General features: G+C 44.8%; 3 protein-coding genes across 3 annotated transcripts; all 3 read left to right on the top strand.

The window, feature by feature from the left end:
* Window positions 1-549: 549 nt before the first annotated feature.
* LOC137890227 (anion exchange protein 2-like) lies at window positions 550-9455 on the top strand. Its single transcript, XM_068734384.1, has 16 exons — window positions 550-614; window positions 817-952; window positions 1232-1379; window positions 2097-2193; window positions 2307-2491; window positions 2582-2801; window positions 3669-3872; window positions 4022-4170; window positions 5148-5342; window positions 5448-5657; window positions 7382-7471; window positions 7563-7729; window positions 7817-8070; window positions 8148-8317; window positions 8988-9161; window positions 9323-9455. The coding sequence occupies exons 2-16, from the start codon at window positions 882-884 to the stop codon at window positions 9401-9403; spliced, it is 2415 nt and encodes an 804-aa protein (XP_068590485.1). The 5' UTR covers window positions 550-614; window positions 817-881; the 3' UTR covers window positions 9404-9455.
* A 4143-nt stretch (window positions 9456-13598) lies between these two features.
* LOC137890228 (dnaJ homolog subfamily C member 5-like) lies at window positions 13599-15557 on the top strand. The gene is made up of 4 exons (XM_068734385.1): window positions 13599-13705; window positions 13794-14007; window positions 14124-14298; window positions 15420-15557. The coding sequence occupies exons 1-4, from the start codon at window positions 13599-13601 to the stop codon at window positions 15515-15517; spliced, it is 594 nt and encodes a 197-aa protein (XP_068590486.1). The 3' UTR covers window positions 15518-15557.
* Window positions 15558-17151: 1594 nt separating this feature from the next.
* LOC137890229 (tripartite motif-containing protein 55-like) lies at window positions 17152-19317 on the top strand (the record flags this gene model as incomplete). Its single annotated transcript, XM_068734386.1, has 3 exons — window positions 17152-17423; window positions 17720-17892; window positions 19143-19317. Coding segments are annotated over exons 1-3 (468 nt in total), but the record flags the coding sequence as incomplete, so codon positions are not given.
* Window positions 19318-19933: the final 616 nt, after the last annotated feature.

Raw genomic sequence — 19933 nt, 5'->3', positions numbered from 1 at the left:
TCTCTGGTCTCTATAGGTTGAGAGGACTCTCTGGTCTCTATAGGTTGAGAGGACTCTCTGGTCTCTATAGGTTTAGAGGACTCCCTGGTCTCTATAGTTTTAGAGGACTCCCTGGTCTCTAAAGGTTTAGAGGACTCTCTGGTCTCTAAAGGTTTAGAGGACTGTCTGGTCTCTATAGGTTTAGAGGACTCCCTGGTCTCCAAAGGTTTAGAGGACTCTCTGGTCTCTATAGGTTTAGAGGACTCCCTGGTCTCCAAAGGTTTAGAGGACTCTCTGGTCTCTATAGGTTTAGAGGACTCCCTGGTCTCTATAGGTTTAGAGGACTCCCTGGTCTCTAAAGGTTTAGAGGACTCTCTGGTCTCTATAGGTTTAGAGGACTCTCTGGTCTAATGTCCTCCTAAGTGACATAGACAAGTTTTTCCCGTGTGTCCAGGTGTTCGTGGAGCTGAACGAGCTGGTGATTGACAGGAACCAGGAGCTTCAGTGGAGAGAGACGGCTCGATGGATCAAGTTTGAGGAGGAGGTGGAGGAGGAGACGGAGCGCTGGGGGAGACCTCACGTCGCCTCACTGTCCTTCCGCTCGCTGCTGGAGCTACGAAAAACCATCTCCCACGGTGAGAGGAGGCTCTCTGCCGCCCCCCGGTGGAGAAAACATGGCACAGCACCACAGTTTAAACGTAAAATTTAGGGAGTATTTCATGACTGTTTGTTCCCATATATATCAACCCATTCTTCATCTGACTGGAGGAGATTATGTCATTTATGTGATGTCAGTGTGTGATGTCAGTGTGTGTTGTCACGGCGTTGTGTTTTCAGGGGCGGTGCTTCTGGATCTGAAACAGAAGACTCTGCCGGGCATCGCTCAGCAGGTGGTGGAGCAGATGGTGATCTCAGATCAGATCAAAGCTGAAGACCGAGCCAACGTCCTGCAAGCTCTGCTGCTCAGACACAGGTTCATGGATCCACTTAATGATTCATCCACTTAATGATTCATCCATCTAATGATTCATTCATCTAATGACTCATTGATCCAGCTAATGATTCATCCATCTAATAATTCATCCACCTAATGATTCATCCACCTAATGATTCATTCATCTAATGACTCATTGATCCAGCTAATGATTCATCCACCTAATGATTCATCCACTTAATGATTCATCATCCACTGACTCATCCATCAACAGGACCATATCTTTCATAAATGTATTTCTCTATTTTTCTTCACCAGTCACCCCAGTGATGAGAAAGATCACAGCTTGTTTAGCAAGTACATCTCTGCAGCCAACATGGCCACATTGACGGACAGACACAACTGCCAATCAGAGCCCTCCATCAATCTGATGAATCACAGAGAGGCTGACGGAGAGAAATCCAAAGTAAGAAGAAACCTGTGACAGACTCAAAGTGTGATAATAATCTAAAGCTTCAGTGGAGGTCAAATGAACCAATCAAGGCAGAAGTGATAACTGCTGTTTCCTGTTTTAGGGGTCATGTGACCAAGAGACAGCCTGAATGAAATAGCTCTAAGTCACATTACTTTTATTTGGCTTTAAATACTGTATGTGTGTGAGTGTGTGGTTGAAGCATTGAGGTGTTACATTTTACTCATTTAGCAGCCGGTTAGTTAGCTAGCCTCCTTGCTACTTTAACCATGCTTTCATGCTGATGTTCCACTGGTTACAGAAAATGAGCCCAACAGCAGGTTGGTGAGTCTACGGTTCCTCTGCCTCAAACCCCACCGCTGGGAGACGACTTTGCCTGGAGGAGAGCAGGCGGGAGCCCCAAAGACTAGTTAGCTAACTAGACAGCTCTAGTGATGGACGAGCTAGCCAGCTAACTAGCCAGCTCTAGTGATGGACAAGCTAGCCAGCTAACTAGACAGCTCTAGTGATGGACAAGCTAGCTAGGTAACTAGAAAAAAAACAACCCAACAAAACTTGTTAGACAGCATTAACTTACGTGTTCAGAGAATTATTCTGTCTCGATCTAAGCTCCGGCCACAAAAATACGTCATTGTGTTTACTAGCAGAAAATAGGTCTATATATATATTCTATATATATATATATTTATGAGTGTGTATGTGTGTGTTCAGAAGGAAGCCCTGCCCATCAGTCTCTCCAGATCCAAACATGAAGTGAAGCTGATGGAGAAGATCCCAGAGAGAGCTGAGGCCACCGTCGTCCTTGTTGGTACGCATCACATACGACATCATCACATACGACATCATCACCTTCAATCCTGTGTCCTATCTGTAGAGCGTGAGAGTCAGTGGGTTTATTGCATCCCTCTGATGTGTCTGCAGGCAGCGTGGGCTTCCTGGACCAGCCGTCCATGGCGTTCGTGCGGCTGCAGGAGGCGGTCCTGCTGGAGTCCGTCCTGGAGGTTCCTGTTCCTGTGCGGTTCCTCTTCCTCCTGCTGGGCCCGCCTACCGCCAACATTGACTACCACCAGATTGGACGCTCCATATCCACACTCATGTCAGACAAGGTGGGTCCCACCAGATGGCTCCATGTTGTGTCTACTGTCTTGAACTAATGTGGTAAAATGAATTCTGCTACTCTGTCCGCTTCCCTTTAGCTCTTCCACGAGGCGGCGTACCAGGCCGATGACCGCCAAGACCTGCTGACGGCCATCAACCGGTTCTTGGACTGCAGCGTCGTCCTCCCTCCCTCCGACGTCGGCGGCGACGAGCTGCTCCGCTCGGTTGCACGATTCCAACGAGAAATGCTCCGAAAGAGGGAGGAGGAGCAGAGCGGCAAACTGCAGGAGAAACAGACTGTCGATCAGCCGGACAAAGGTCGGTTATCTCTTCTGTTAATGTTGTTATTACGTGTGTTTGGAGCATTTTAGCCTTTATTAGATAAGAGATGAGAGGAGAGAGTCGGTAGATGACTTACAGCAAAAGTACCAAATCATGACTACATGAACAGCATCTTCTGGCCACCAGGATATGCCACCAAAAAGAAAATGTGGGCATTTCAACATCTTAAATTTGTCCCAAAATGATTGTTTGCATCTTGACAAGTTGGAAGTTTAACGTTACGTTGTTTCAAATGTTGGTTTTTGAGTCTCTGAGCCCCTCCGGGTTGCTGAATCGGCCTAAATAACTGAATTCCAACTTCTTCTGGCAGAAGTTTAAGTCTTGAAACTTAAGTCAGAGTCTTTTTTTTCACAAGCAGGTTTGAGCTTTGATGCCATTCTCTCTAAAGAATATGTAACAGACTTCAGAACTAAAATACTGAGTGCTTTAATTCAAGATAGATTAAGGGCTCAAACAGTTTGAAGCATAATCTTGCTGAATCTCGGTGGAAGTCCGAAATGTTTGCAAGGTAAATCAACGTGTCATCAGCAGAGAAGTGAATGTTTCTCTCATATTTTAAACCTCCACCAAGGAGGTTGTGTTTCCGGTTTGGTTTGTTTGTCAGCAGGATTACTGAAAAATTACTGGCCAGTTTTTCATGAAACTCGGTGGATGGATGTAGCATGGGCCTGGGAAGAACCATGGGAAGAACTATGGAGACGACCTTAGCGGAGGTCTGCACTCTGAGAGGGCCTTTCCAGTTTGAGATGAAGTCTAGAGATATCATGAACAATCCTTATGTAATGTTGTGATGTAGCAGCTCAATGACCAGACAGTAACAGAGTCTCACTTCTTATCTACCAGACTCTCTTGTTCCCTTAAAACCCGGCGACGAGCCCTTGAGGAGATCGGGCCGTCTTTTCGGAGGTCTGATCAAAGATGTGACTCGGCGCTACCCTCAGTACCTCAGCGACATCCGAGATGCCCTGAACCCTCAGTGCATGGCCGCCGTCATCTTCATCTACTTTGCCGCACTGTCGCCCGCCATCACCTTCGGTGGACTTCTGGGTGAGTCTGGACTTCAAGAAACACTGACGGATACCGAACTTCCTGTTGAGATTTGGTTCTCAAATCTCTGCAGGTTGATTGGCACAAAGGATGCCTCTCAAAGACCCTTGAAGGTTTTTAGAGCTTTGTTCTCTTTTCTTGTGCCTCAGGGGAGAAAACAGAGGGTCTGATTGGTGTGTCGGAGCTGATTGTTGCCACGGCTATGCATGGCATTGTGTTCAGTGTGCTGGGCGCTCAGCCTCTGCTGGTGATCGGCTTCTCTGGACCGCTGCTGGTGTTTGAAGAGGCCTTCTACACGGTGAGCTCACCTGACAGAAACCCACCTGTAACAAAATATTACCTGTTGACAAATGTAACAGCAATGTTTATCTCTAGAAACAGAGTTCTTGTGTCTCTGGGGTCGTCTATCCTGTGTGACGAACGTCAAAGAACGCTTCTAAAACCCCTTTCATTGGGAGATTGGTTGTAAGAGAACCACATTCTGTCTTCCCTGCTATCATTTAATTTAACTCATTTATCTCCATAACTACGGTAACTCTGCCTCCTCATCTAAAACTCCTGTGAAACACCTTGTGGTGTGCACCAGGGTTCTGTCCTGGGTCCTCTTTTGTTTGCCTTGCATATGCTTGGCCTTAAACAGATAATACATATTTAGAATATAAGTATTTGATTAGGTTCACCTGTCACCTTGAAAATAGCATCTTGATGTAAAAATACTAGGTTTTCAACCACATCTTCTGGCCTTCCTTGATATCAGGTGACCTAAGAATGGTGAAGTGGAAATGATGACTGTTTCTGTTGAAAGATGGACTCTGGTGTTAGATGGGAATGTCCACCCTGTAGACTCAGGTTATAGAGCCATGTTACCTAGTGAGCAGTGAGATTCACAAAGATATTCAGTTTGGGAAAAAGACAAACCCTCATATCAAATTGGTTCCCTGAGTTGGGGTATCAGAATTGGTCTGTAAAAAGCTAAATGTTTGACCACTAAATCCCTTGTTTTGAGAATTAGTTTTTGTCTTGTAGTAGTCTGAAGTAGTTTTAAAGGTGTCTCCTAACAAAAATATCTGCCTTAAATACCAAAAGACGGGTTGTAGCTTTCTGATGAAAGTAGATGTCCCTATCAAAAGGCACTGACTCTTGAGCAGCATATTCAGGGTTCCCCCTTCACCCTGGATCACCCACAAAGTGGTCCAGAATGCTGCCGCAGGGCAACGTATCTTGTTAGCTCACCTGTTCTGCTCCTTGAAACCTACCTGGTGTGTGCACGTGTAGTTTTGTAAAGACAATGGGATCGAGTATCTGACAGGTCGGGTCTGGATCGGTTTCTGGCTGGTGCTCATCGTCCTCCTCACCGTGGCCTTTGAGGGAAGCATCCTGGTTCGCTTCGTCTCCCGGTTCACTCAAGAGATCTTCTCCTTCCTCATCTCCCTCATCTTCATCTACGAGACCTTCGCCAAACTGGTCAAGGTGAGGTCAGAGGTCCCACAGGTCCACAACCAGCCTGATGAAAGAGTTTAGATAATTTACAGATGCCACATTGAGGTTTTTCTCCTTTGTTTTGGTCTTTTCTAGATATTTCAAGAGCATCCTCTCCAAAACTGTTTCCATGGAAACAACACAGTATCTCCGTCTCTGTGTAACTACACTGCCGATGCCGGGAATTCTGGGAAGGTTGTTGGAGAACCCAACACAGCTCTGCTGTCATTTGTTCTCATGGTGGGAACGTATTTCATCGCCTTCTACCTGCGCAAGTTCAAGAACAGCTCCTTCTTCCCCGGCAGGGTCAGTAAATACAAGTACAGGTACAGGTATGAGTACACAACCTAGATAAAGGTACAGGTACATACAGGTATGTACAGATAAAGGTACAGGTACATATACAGGTACACAGGTATGTACAGATAAAGGTACAGGTACATATGTATACAGGTACATATGTATACAGGTACACAGGTACAGTATGTACAGATAAAGGTACAGGTACATTACATTTACATTACATTACATTACAGTCATTTAGCAGACGCTTTTATCCAAAGCGACTTACAATAAGTGCATCAACATTGGTAATCAAAAGAACTACTAGTCACCAGAAGTCATAAGTACATTTCCTTTTCCAAACAAGCATCTAAGAGCATGAAGCAGAGCATAACTCAGAGCCAAAGTACAGAAACAAGAAAAACAGTTAGTGCTATAAGTAATACGAATACAATAAGTGCAACAAGCTAGTATGAAAACAATAATTGCTAAGTGGAAGGCTCAGGGTAGCACTTCCTGAAGAGGTGGGTTTTCAGCCTGCGCCGAAAGATGGGCAGTGACTCTGCTGTCCTGACGTCAGTGGGAAGTTCATTCCACCACTGTGGGGCCAGGACAGAAAACAGACGTGACCGGGTCGATCGCCCGCCAGGACCTCTGAGCGATGGGGCGACCGATCGCCCCGAGACAGCAGAGCGAAGTGGTCGGGCGGGGGTGTAAGGCTTGACCATGGCCTGGAGATAGGAAGGAGCTGTTCCTTTCACTGCCCTGTAGGCTAGCACCAGAGTCTTAAACTGGATGCGAGCTCTTACAGGTAGCCAGTGTAGAGAACGGAGAAAGGAAGTTGTGTGGGAGAACTTGGGGCGATTGAACACCAGGCGAGCTGCGGCTTTCTGGACAAGCTCCAGAGGTCTGATGGCCGATGCCGGGGCTCCGGCGAGTATAGAGTTGCAGTAGTCCAGGCGGGAGATGACAAGAGCCTGGATGAGAACCTGCTCCGTCTCGTCAGTCAGGAAGGGACGAATCCTCCTGATGTTGTAGAGCAGGAATCTGCAGGAGCGTGTAACGGATGAAATGTTTGCCGAGAATGACAGTTGGTCATCCAGGGTCACACCCAGGTTCCTCGCAGTCCGAGTCGGCGTCACCATGGTATCATCAATGGTGATGGACAGGTCCCGGTGCGGGCAACCCTTCCCCGGGAGGAACAGTAGCTCAGTTTTGTCTAGGTTGAGCTTGAGGTGGTTTGTCGTCATCCACTTCGAGATGTCAGCCAAACACGCAGCGATGCGCGTCTCCACTTGGGTGTCACCGGGGGGAAATGACAAGACCAGCTGGGTGTCATCGGCATAACAATGGTAGGAGAAGTCATGCGAGCGAATAACAGAACCCAGAGATGTTGTGTAGAGCGAGAAGAGAAGGGGGCCCAGGACTGACCCTTGCGGAACCCCCGTAGTCAGCATGCGTGGTTCCGACACGTATACATAGGTACATATGTATACATTATACAGGTATGTACAGATACAGATACAGGTACATACATATACAGGTATGTACAGATAAAGGTGCAGGTACATTTACCACACAAGAGCACAACAGAATCTTAGATCCGGGGACTCTGGATCACTGGGTCCTAGTTTTCAATGTACCTGGAGTAGACATGTTGTTTCTTACCTTTGGAGGTGTTTTCCTCACTGAAGTCTTCAGTTTCCAATCACACCACTGATCAATAATAAGTGTTCTGTGTTTTTCAGCTCCGTCGGATCATTGGAGACTTTGGTGTCCCCATTGCTATCCTCATCATGGTGCTGGTGGACTACAGCGCGGAGGACACCTACACCCAGGTGAGACCCGATCAAGTGAGTCCTGTGTGGACACACAACCCACTTGGGACCGACATTTAAACTCCTCCCCTCTCTTCCTATTGGCTGACAGAAACTGAACGTGCCCAGTGGATTCTCAGTGTCCAGTCCGGAGAAGCGCGGTTGGTTGATCTCTCCTCTGGGGTCGGACGGGCAGTTTCCTGTTTGGATGATGGCTGCCAGCATCCTGCCGGCCATCCTGGTCTTCATCCTCATCTTCATGGAGTCCCAGATCACAGCGTACAACCTTTTCTTCTTGCCTTTTGTGTTTACTTTTTTTTATTTTAGAACTATTAAAATCATTTCTCCTGTGTCCCGTCCGTCAAGGCTGATTGTGAGTAAGAAGGAGCGGATGCTGGTAAAGGGAACTGGTTTCCACCTGGATCTCCTCATCATCGTGGTGGTGGGCGGGGTCTCGGCGCTCTTCGGCTTGCCGTGGTTATCTGCGGCCACGGTGCGCTCTGTCACCCACACCAACGCCCTCACCGTCATGAGCAAAGCCGTCGCCCCCGGAGACAAGCCCCGAATCCAGGAGGTCAAGGAGCAGCGAGTGACGGGCTTCCTGGTGGCTGTTTTAGTGGGTAAGAAGTGTACTTCTACAAACGTTACTGTTACTTTTACTCCCTTCTTCTGATCTGGATTCCACCCCCTTCCTCAGGTCTGTCCATCGTGATCGGGGAGGTTCTGCGTCAGATCCCTCTGGCAGTTCTGTTTGGGATCTTCCTCTACATGGGTGTGATGTCGCTGAATGGGATCCAGCTCACCGAGCGACTCATCATGCTGCTGATGCCCCCGAAGTACCACCCCGACCACAACTACGTCCGCAAGGTTAGCCCCGCCCCCCTGACTGAGGACGGAGGTTCTGGACCAAAGTCAGACTTGAGTCACAGGGACAGGAGTGTTTGGCAATGCAGACCAGCAGGCAGACGATTAACGACCTGTTTACCATTTGATTGGTTGGCTTTGACTTAAACTTGTTTGGGACTTGTTGCTTTTGGTCTCAACCCTGGGACTTACCTTGACATGAAACTTGAACCTGGACTTACCTCTCTTGACTGGGACATGTTGGACTCAAACTTCACTTTATGTGTTGGTGTTGACTTTGAACTTGGCTTTGGACTTGGCTTGAGACTTGACTTGGATATTGTTGGTCTTGACTTGGGACTTGTTGGTCCTGACGTAGACCTGACTTGGAACTTGTTGGACTTGACTTGGCTTGAGAGTTAACTTGAACTTGGCTTGAGACTTAACTTGGATCGTGTTGGTCTTGACTTGGGACTTGTTGGTCCTGACGTAGACCTGACTTGGAACTTGTTGGACTTGACTTGGACTTGACTTGGCTTGAGACTTAACTTGGGACTTGTTGGTCTTGACGGGAACATCAAGTCCAAGTCAGTTGTGCAAACAAGTTTCTATAAAAAGGCACATCACATGTAAATACACAGATTGACCGTCAGCTGTCTGTCTGTGTCCCACCTGTCTCTCTGCTCTCTCACAGGTGCGGACGTTGAGGATGCACCTGTTCACTGTCGTCGAGCTGACCTGTCTCTCTCTCCTGTGGGTTGTCATGGCAACAGCGGCGGCGCTGGCATTCCCCTTCATGCTGTTGCTCACCATCCCGGTGAGGATGCTGCTGCTGCCCCGCCTCTTCACCCGCAGAGAGTTGCAGAGTGTGAGTCACACCTGGTCATTACAACTGCTAACACGGCTCAATGATACATGGCTCAATGCTAATAGTCGTCAATGCTAACACGGCTCAATGCTAACAGGGGTCAATGCTAACACGGCTCCATGCTAACACGGCTCAATGCTAACACGACTCTGGTCTTGCAGCTGGACGCCGATGATGCAGAGCCTCACCTGGAGGAGAAGGAGGGGCAGGACGAGTACTCACAGCTGCAGATGCCTGTGTGACCCGGTCAGCAGCCTCCTGATTGGTCGATTCGCCTCCCTCATTAGCATATGTGACCTGTATCCTGTAGCACGCTTCTGAACCCTTTGTATTGTCTGTGGGGGGGGTGGGGGGGTGGGGTGTCTTCTGGTGACTCTCTTTATGTTTTAAAGATCTAACTAAAGGTGTCTCTTCTGTGTTGGTTCTTTGGGTTCCTGAGGTTTCTCTGTTTATCATTAAATTAACATTTTATCCTCACGACTGACATGTTTTCATATTTATTTTGTGTCAGTTTTTCATGGTGTGATCATTCAGCTCCTACCATTATGCACTGCAACATCCTCAGGTTGACTTTTGAATTGTCCGTCTCTCATTCTGTCTGTCTGTCTGCCTGCCTGTCTGTCTGTCTCTCATTCTGTCTGTCTGTCTGCCTGTCTGTCTGTCTTTCTGTCTGTCTCTCTGTCTGTCTGTCTGTCTGTCTCTCTGTCTGTCTCTCTGTCTGTCTGCCTGTCTGTCTGTCTGTCTGTCTGTCTGTCTGTCTGACTGACTCTTTGTCTGTCTGTGGAAGTGAGTTTGGTTGGATGTCACAGCATGTCACATATCTTATGACCACTAGGTGGAGCAGGAAGTTAAACCGACGACCTGATATATTGATATCTAAGCATTCGGCTTCCACATCCAGCAGTCACAGAACAACATCATCATCCTTTTCATGATCAGTGCCAATAATCACTGACGGGGTTCCTCAGGGTTCTATTGTTGGTCCTCTACATTTACAATATTCACTGACGGGGTTTCTCAGGGTTCTATTTTTGGTCCTCTACATTTATAATAATGACTGACGGGGTTCCTCAGGGTTCTATTGTTGGTTGTCTACATTTATAATCTGGTCAAAGCTGCATTATTCTTTTATTTGTTTGTTGACTTAAACAATAAGCTTTAAACAAAACATATGACATGTTGTCAGCTAATAAAGTAGCCGATGCTAACTAAAGTAGCTGATGCTAACTAAAGTATCTGATGCTAACATATTAGCAAACAGTGTCTTATTTCTCCATCAGTTAAATGTCAACATGAGGACGTTTTTCGAGTCTGTGTTGTGTTTGTCTCCTTTAGCTGTGTGTTGTGTCTCTTTTAGCTGTGTGTTGTGTTGTGTCTCTTTTAGTTGTGTGTTGTGTTTGTCTCTTTTAGTTGTGTGTTGTGCTTGTCTCTTTTAGTTGTGTGTTGTGTTTGTCTCTTTTAGTTGTGTGTTGTGTTGTGTCTCTTTTAGTTGTGTGTTGTGCTTGTCTCTTTTAGTTGTGTGTTGTGTTTGTCTCTTTTAGTTGTGTGTTGTGTTTGTCTCTTTTAGCTGTGTGTTGTGTTTGTCTCTTGTAGCTCTGTTGTGTTTGTCTCTTTTAGTTCTGAGTTGTGTTTGTCTCTTTTAGCTCTGAGTTGTGTTTGTCTCTTTTAGCTCTGAGTTGTGTTTGTCTCTTTTAGTTCTGAGTTGTGTTTGTCTCTTTTAGTTGTGTGTTGTGTTTGTCTCTTTTAGCTCTGTTGTGTTTGTCTCTTTTAGCTCTGAGTTGTGTTTGTCTCTTTTAGTTCTGAGTTGTGTTTGTCTCTTTTAGTTGTGTTGTGTTTGTCTCTTTTAGCTCTGAGTTGTGTTTGTCTCTTTTAGCTGTGTTGTGTTTGTCTCTTTTAGTTGTGTGTTGTGTTTGTCACTTTTAGCTGTGTGTTGTGTTTGTCTCTTTTAGCTGTGTGTCGTGTTTGTCTCTTTTAGTTGTGTGTTGTGTTTGTCTCTTTTAGCTGTGTGTTGTGTTTGTCTCTTTTAGTTGTGTGTTGTGTTTGTCTCTTTTAGCTGTGTGTTGTGTTTGTCTCTTTTAGCTGTGAGTTGTGTTTGTCTCTTTTAGTTCTGAGTTGTGTTTGTCTCTTTTAGTTGTGTGTTGTGTTTGTCTCTTTTAGCTGTGAGTTGTGTTTGTCTCTTTTAGTTCTGAGTTGTGTTTGTCTCTTTTAGTTGTGTGTTGTGTTTGTCTCCTTTAGCTGTGTGTTGTGTTTGTCTCTTTTAGCTGTGTGTTGTGTTTGTCTCTTTTAGTTGTGTGTTGTGTTTGTCTCTTTTAGTTGTGTGTTGTGTTTGTCTCCTTTAGCTGTGTGTTGTGTTTGTCTCTTTTAGCTGTGTGTTGTGTTTGTCTCCTTTAGCTGTGTGTTGTGTTTGTCTCTTTTAGCTGTGTGTTGTGTTTGTCTCTTTTAGTTGTGTGTTGTGTTTGTCTCCTTTAGCTGTGTGTTGTGTTTGTCTCTTTTAGCTGTGTGTTGTGTTTGTCTCCTTTAGCTGTGTGTTGTGTTTGTCTCTTTTAGCTGTGTGTTGTGTTTGTCTCTTTTAGTTGTGTGTTGTGTTTGTCTCTTTTAGTTGTGTGTTGTGTTGTGTCTCCACCACCTCGTTTATCTGCAAAATAAACAACATTTATCTGATTTACTTCTTTATTGACCAACAATTTACTTCCATAAATATTAATTCATATTATTTAATATATCATTATTACTAACAACAGGGTTAACTGTAGTATTAATATAATTACTGCTAATACTGTTCTTCGTACTAATGACAGTACAGTATCTGTCTGTCTGTCTACCTGTCTACCTGTCTGACTCACCTGGTTGTCATGGAGACCTCCCCTCCCTGTCACAATGCGTCCGTCGGAGCGTCTCGGTGAAACATGAGCAGGCGTGGCGGCTCGTGGTCACCTGAGATGGGCGACTGCTGAATGTTTGATGGAGGCCGTCAGAGATCCTCTACGGTCCACAGTCAGACCGCAAACAACTGAACAGGTAGGCTTCAGGTAGAGGCATTGTCAGGACGCTCCAACAGGCTCCAACAGGCAGGTACCAACTTCAACTCTGTAACTGTGTTTCCTTCACAGGTGAGAAGAATACGTTTCCCACCTGTGTGTGTGTATATATATGTATATATGTATATATATATATATATATATATATATATACATATATATATACATATATACATATATATATATATATATATATATATATTTATATTAGTGCTGGTCAACGTTTAACATTTTTAATGTTGATTAATCTCATTGTTATGCGTAAAGTTCAATAATGAATTTAAAAGTAGTGTATTACTCACTTGTATTTTAAAGTACTGCTATATGAACAAAAGTACAATAACATTTGGTTTGAATCACTTTAAACAGATCAGGTTCTTTTTAACAGCAGTATTCTTCACACAGTATCAGTTATATTTCTACTATCTGTGCTCAGTGTGTGACTTTATTTAAACGTTCCACTGCTGTGCGACATGAATACAATGTTCCACACGTTTCATCAAAATGTGTGTCTTCTGTCTTCATGACAGTCAGACCATGTGAACGCAGCTCCCACTGTTCATCAACATAATGCACCGTAACTCAGAGGTGACGACGGTTACCCGGAGATGTCCGGTAGTCTCCGGTGAGAGACGGCTGGTGCGCGTTGTGACTCTGTCTCTTTTGTAGTCCTCTCCTCTTCGTACGACTCATGTGTTCTTCTGGTGACGGTGCGTCTGGAGGGAGGCTCCTACTTGACGTCATTCATGATCCTGAGAACGTTCCTCAGACCCACGTCTTCTCAACACTAGTCGTCCTGCAGTTTGTAGCTCTCCACTTTTCTGTGGCGTCTGTTAGCTCATCTTTAGTTTATCTCTACTCCTCCACACGCTGCATCAACCTAGTGATGAAGACTCCTCCACCGCTGCATCAACGTAGTGATGAAGACTCCTCTACACGCTGCACCAACGTAGTGATGAAGACTTCTCCACACGCTGCATCAGCGTAGTGATGAAGACTCCTCCACACGCTGCATCAACGTAGTGATGAAGACTCCTCCACACGCTGCATCAACGTAGTGATGAAGACTCCACACGTTGCATCAACGTAGTGATGAAGACTCCTCCACACGCTGCATCAACGTAGTGATGAAGACTCCTCCACACGCTGATAATAACGCGTTAAGTTGCCCAGCACTAATATATTTAGTGACATAATAATAATTTATTTAGTTATCGACTTTTGCTCCTGATTGAATAAAAAGTAGCGCCATGATGAATTCATACTTCTACAGTGTTTATAATAATAAACTGTGTTCATGTTCCATGAGATGGAAAGATTGTCATCGATCGAAAAGCTTCTGTATGTTGGTTGTGTCCTGACTGACGTCCGTCCACCTGTTACAGGTGATGCTCTCAGGATGTCTGACGGGAGGCAGAGAACCTTGTCCACCTCTGGAGAGTCTCTGTATCAGGTCCTGAGTCTGGAGAAAGGCTGCAGCCATGAAGACATCAGGAAGTCCTACAGGTAAGCCTCAGGTGATCACTCAGCTGATCCCTCATTGATCACAGGTGTGTGTGTGTGTTAACGTGAGGGCGTGTGTGTGTGGCGGCAGGAAGCTGGCGTTGCGGTTCCACCCTGACAAGAACCCGGAGAACCCGGAGGCGGCGGAGAAGTTCAAGGAGCTGAACAGCGCCCACGCCGTCCTGTCCGACCTCACCAAGAGGAACATCTATGACTCCTACGGGTCTCTGGGGCTCTACGTGGCCCAGCAGTTCGGAGAAGACAACGTCAACACCTACTTCATGCTGTCCACCTGGTGGGCCAAGGTGAGGGTCTGGTCCTGGTCTCAGGTCTTGTAGTGGATCCTGACGTGTCCCCTTGTCCCCTCAGGGCCTGTTCCTGGTCTTGTAGTGGATCCTGACGTGTCCCCTTGTGCCCTCAGGGCCTGTTCCTGGTCTGTGGAGTCCTGACCGGGTTTTACTGCTGCTGCTGTCTCTGCTGCTGCTGTAACTGTTGCTGTGGGAAACTGAAGCCGACGCCCACAGGTGAGGGGGCGGGGCCTGACTATGTCTCCCCTGACGACCTGGAGGAGGAGCTACGCAACAACCCTGACAACGGTGAGACAGGAAGTTATGAGCTTTTATTTTGAAGGTCACACAGCCTGTGTTCTTTGTCTCTTTAAGCTGAGCGTCATCAATCAGATGATCGGTTATATGTATATATATGTGTATATGAACATATACACATATATATATATTGTAAACATTGTGTATATATATATTTAGATATATATATGTTTGTATACATATATATTGTAAACATTGTGTGTATATATATCTATATATGTTTGTATATATATATTGTAAACATTGTATATATATATATATGTTTGTATACATATATATTGTAAACATTGTATGTATATATATATATACATACATGTTTGTATATATATATTGTAAACATTGTATATATATGTTTGTATACATATATGTTGTAAACTGTATATACATACATGTTTGTATACATATATATTGTAAACATTGTGTATATATAATGTTTGTATACATATATATTGTAAACATTGTATATATATATATATGTTTGTATACATATATATTGTTAACATTGTGTATATATACATCTGTTTGTATACATATATATTGTAAACATATATATGTTTGTATACATATATATTGTAAACATTGTGTATATATATATGTGTGTTTGTATACATATATATTGTAAACATTGTGTATATATACATGTTTGTATACATATATATTGTAAACATTGTATATATATATGTGTGTGTGTTTGTATACATATATATTGTAAACATTGTATATATATATATGTTTGTATACATATATATTGTAAACATTGTGTATATATACATGTTTGTATACATATATTGTAAACATTATATATATAATGTTTGTAAACATATATATTGTAAACATTGTGTATATATAATGTTTGTATACATATATATTGTAAACATTGTATCTCTTTACTGTCTTTATGTACAAACAGTCGTACAGAATAGAAATCATCACTGGACCAATGATGTCATCACTGCATTCTGGATGCTGATTGGTCCGACCTCCTTTCAAGTGTTTTGTCCGATCACAGATTAGCATGAAAACAATCAGTTTATACTGATAGAAGAAGAACACCTTCTCGCTGTTGAGGCTTTTTAATCACAATAAATTATCTTTTTGTTTTTTATTTGCAGACGTTGAAGCTCCGATCGTTCAGCAGCCGACGAACGCCGGAGAGAAAACTCAACTGATCACTGACGGACATCGAAGATATGGAGACACCTACACATGAGACAGGAAACGCATCATCATGGGAGGGGGGCATAGATAAGAGACACTTACACATGAGACAGGAAACGCATCATCATGGGAGGGGGGCATAGATAAGAGACACCTACACATGAGACAGGAAACGCATCATCATGGGAGGGGGGCATAGATAAGAGACACTTACACATGAGACAGGAAACGCATCATCATGGGGGGGGGCATAGATAAGAGACACCTACACATGAGACAGGAAACGCATCATCATGGGGGGGGGCATAGATAAGAGACACCTACACATGAGACAGGAAACGCATCATCATGGGGGGGGGCATAGATAAGAGACACCTACACATGAGACAGGAAACGCATCATCATGGGGGGGGGCATAGATAAGAGACACCTACACATGAGACAGGAAACGCATCATCATGGGGGGGGGGCATAGATAAGAGACACCTACACATGAGACAGGAAACGCATCATCATGGGGGGGGGCATAGATAAGAGACACCTACACATGAGACAGGAAACGCATCATCATGGGGGGGGGCATAGATAAGAGACACCTACACATGAGACAGGAAACGCATCATCATGGGGGGGGCATAGATAAGAGACACCTACACATGAGACAGGAAACGCATCATCATGGGGGGGTTCTGGCATCATACGTTGATCCTTTTGTATCCGTTTTGTTACGTCTCTTTCAATCTGAGTTGCAGTGCATCAAGTGTTGAACTAAACTCAGGCTGTGATTGGTGGTTTAGTTGTTTGGTTGATTTGAGTGATGATGACAAGAGAGGAGGCGGAGCTTCTGTCTCTAATTCCATATTTAATGTTGATTAAACTATATAATCGTGATGTAAATAATGTTTTGGTTTGGAAGTGTGTTTCCTGTGATGACGTCATGTTGATGACACGCTGCATTGAAATATTGGCCTCAAATCTGAACCTGTGACCAGAAGTTTGTCTTCTTAATGATCAATAAATCATCTATTGATATAAAGGGTTCCACTCAGATCATCATCACCATCATCTTCATCTTCCTCTTATCCGGTTGCTGATGAGGTCATCGTCTCTGGGGTTAGGTTCTGTTCCTCTTCATCACAGAGAACAGCTGCTCACACAGGTCTGTGCTTTGAGCAGCACGGAGGCCTGTAGAGTTGAGGCTTCGCTTCGGGGATGAAGCTTGGAGACTGTTCAGCGCCCACAGAGTCACACTCTGTCTTGAGTGAGTCATCACGCTGGAGGTCTATCAGCTCCATCTGGAGGTGCACAGGAGCTCTTTCCACGTCAACTGCAAACGGATCACTGAGCAGTTCAGATTTAAAGTGAGCACTGTGAAACACAGTTCCGTTACGTTACGTTACGGTACGTTACGCTACGCTACGCTACGCTACACAGCGGTGGAGACACGGGTCACACAAAAGGACCTTTCTGCATTTGAGTCTCCCACAGGCATCAAACATGTCTGTGATCACACATGTCTGTGACCAGACATGTCCTGGATCTGTTCTCATGAACTCAGGAGGATTCTCCTTCATAATTCATAACTGTGTACTGTCCCTTTAATACCCCCCCCCTCTCTCTGTCATGCCTCCTCGTGACCCTTGACATATAAGGGCATGTCGGCATGGCAACACCTGACGTCTGTCCGTCTATAAACAGACTGAGCTCTCACCCTGCAGCCTGAAGCCTCCAACAGGCCTCTCTGCTGCTTTACTTCTCTCTCTTGGACTTTACCTACTTTTTATTTTCTGTCCGGGTGGCTCCTCTTCTTCCTCCTCTTCCTCCTCCTCCTCTTCATCATGGAGAGTCTGGAGAAGCAGCTCGTCTGTCCGATCTGTCTGGAGATGTTCACCAAGCCGGTGGTCATTCTGCCCTGTCAGCACAACCTCTGTCGCAAGTGTGCCAACGACGTGTTCCAGGTGACACACACACTCACAGACACACACTCACACACTCACACACACATACACACACACACACACACACACACAACATACACACAACACACACTCACACACGCAGACACACACTCACACACGCAGACACACACACATACACACACACATACACACACACTCACATACACACACACAGACACACACTCACTCACACTCACACACAGCTTCCTAGAGGACGTCTCAGCAGGCTAACGTTATTTTTCTGTCAGTGTTCCTGTTATTAACCGTCTACCTGTGTGACTCCCGCCCACCTGCAGGCGTCCAATCCCTACCTGTCGACGAGGAGCGGCTCCACAGTGACGTCCGGCGGACGCTTCCGTTGCCCGTCCTGCCGACATGAGGTGGTTCTGGATCGACACGGAGTCTACGGACTGCAGAGGAACCTGCTGGTGGAGAACATCATCGACATGTACAAACAGGGAAGCACCAGGTAACACCCACCTGTACACATCAGGTAACACACACCTGTACACATCAGGTAACACACACCTGTACACATCAGGTAATACACACCTGTACACATCAGGTAACACACACCTGTACACATCAGGTAACACACACCTGTACACATCAGGTAACACACACCTGTACACACCAGGTAATACACACCTGTACACATCAGGTAACACACACCTGTACACATCAGGTAATACACACCTGTACACATCAGGTAACACCCACCTGTACACATCAGGTAACACCCACCTGTACACATCAGGTAATACACACCTGTACACATCAGGTAACACACACCTGTACACATCAGGTAACACACACCTGTACACATCAGGTAACACACACCTGTACACATCAGGTAACACACACCTGTACACATCAGGTAACACACACCTGTACACATCAGGTAATACACACCTGTACACATCAGGTAACACACACCTGTACACATCAGGTAACACACACCTGTACACACCAGGTAATACACACCTGTACACATCAGGTAACACACACCTGTACACATCAGGTAACACACACCTGTACACATCAGGTAATACACACCTGTACACATCAGGTAACACCCACCTGTACACATCAGGTAACACCCACCTGTACACATCAGGTAATACACACCTGTACACATCAGGTAACACACACCTGTACACATCAGGTAACACACACCTGTACACACCAGGTAATACACTTTTTTTAAATTCTTGGCTTTTATTTTGGTAAGTTTATATATTTAGATGATTTCCAGTTCCAATGACATCACACAGATGGATAAGGTGACATCACCGTTTAACAGAGTGTGATGAAACTGTTCAGCTCCTTTTCTGCTGAGTCACAACAACAACAACATGTTTCCACTGACAGCAGTAAGTCACTGTGATTAACTGAACTTTTATAAACTATGAGGAAATCTGCTGATTTTAAGTAATCTCTATTCTTTGGATGAGTTGATAAACATGTTCAGGACAGCTGAAGTTTCTTAAAGAGCTAAGACATTAAAGATTAAATATTAAATATTATCTATCGTCTATATATATTTATTACTTTAATCATATGAGATATATTGTTTTATTGTATTCAAAACAAATATAATACTCATGTATAATTTAATTTATGAATATACACATAACTATGACTGCAAATATGAATTATGAATGTATTTAAATTATCCATATGAAGTATTATTCTCTCCCTGTCTGTCTCTCTGAGCAGTAGACCGGTCCCAGAGGAGAAACTGGAGCAGCCGATGTGTGAGACACATGAAGAGGAGAAGATCAACATCTACTGTGTCACCTGCAGCGCTCCCACCTGTTCTCTGTGTAAAGTGTTCGGAGCTCACAAAGACTGTGAGGTCGCTCCGCTGGACGACATCTTCCTCAAGCAGAAGGTGAGCTGTCTCACACCTGGTCTGGTACACCACAGACAGGTTCATACCACAGACAGGTTTATACCACAGACAGGTTTATACCACAGACAGGTCCATACCACAGACAGGTTTATACCACAGACAGGTTTATACCACAGACAGGTCCATACCACAGACAGGTTTATACCACAGACAGGTCCATACCACAGACAGGTTTATACCACGACAGGTTCATACCACAGACAGGTTTATACCATGACAGGTTCATACCACAGACAGGTTTATACCACAGACAGGTCCATACCACAGACAGGTTCATACCACAGACAGGTTTATACCACGACAGGTTCATACCACAGACAGGTTCATACCACAGACAGGTCCATACCACAGACAGGTTCATATCAAAGACAGGTTTATACCACAGACAGGTTCATATCACAGACAGGTTTGTACCACAGACAGGTTTATACCACAGACAGGTTCATACCACAGACAGGTTCATATCAAAGACAGGTTTATACCACAGACAGGTTCATATCACAGACAGGTTCATACCACAGACAGGTTTATACCACAGACAGGTTCATATCAAAGACAGGTTTATACCACAGACAGGTTTATACCACAGACAGGT

The sequence above is a fragment of the Cebidichthys violaceus genome, unplaced genomic scaffold (assembly GCF_023349555.1).
Source record: "Cebidichthys violaceus isolate CVI_PGR_0920_01 unplaced genomic scaffold, fCebVio1.0.p SCAF_631, whole genome shotgun sequence".
Lineage (NCBI taxonomy): Eukaryota > Metazoa > Chordata > Actinopteri > Perciformes > Stichaeidae > Cebidichthys > Cebidichthys violaceus.
Note: the sequence above shows the minus strand (reverse complement) of the source record. Positions and strands in the feature narration are given on the sequence as shown.

Coding starts and splice junctions, on each gene's coding strand:
- LOC137890227 (XM_068734384.1), top strand. CDS start 882: ATGGTGATCTCAGATCAGATCAAAGCTGAAGACCGAGCCAACGTCCTG. Junction 2,802..3,668: donor TGTCGATCAGCCGGACAAAG/GTCGGTTATCTC, acceptor CTTATCTACCAG/ACTCTCTTGTTCCCTTAAAA. Junction 8,318..8,987: donor ACCACAACTACGTCCGCAAG/GTTAGCCCCGCC, acceptor GCTCTCTCACAG/GTGCGGACGTTGAGGATGCA.
- LOC137890228 (XM_068734385.1), top strand. CDS start 13,599: ATGTCTGACGGGAGGCAGAGAACCTTGTCCACCTCTGGAGAGTCTCTG. Junction 14,008..14,123: donor TGTCCACCTGGTGGGCCAAG/GTGAGGGTCTGG, acceptor TTGTGCCCTCAG/GGCCTGTTCCTGGTCTGTGG. Junction 14,299..15,419: donor ACGCAACAACCCTGACAACG/GTGAGACAGGAA, acceptor TTTTATTTGCAG/ACGTTGAAGCTCCGATCGTT.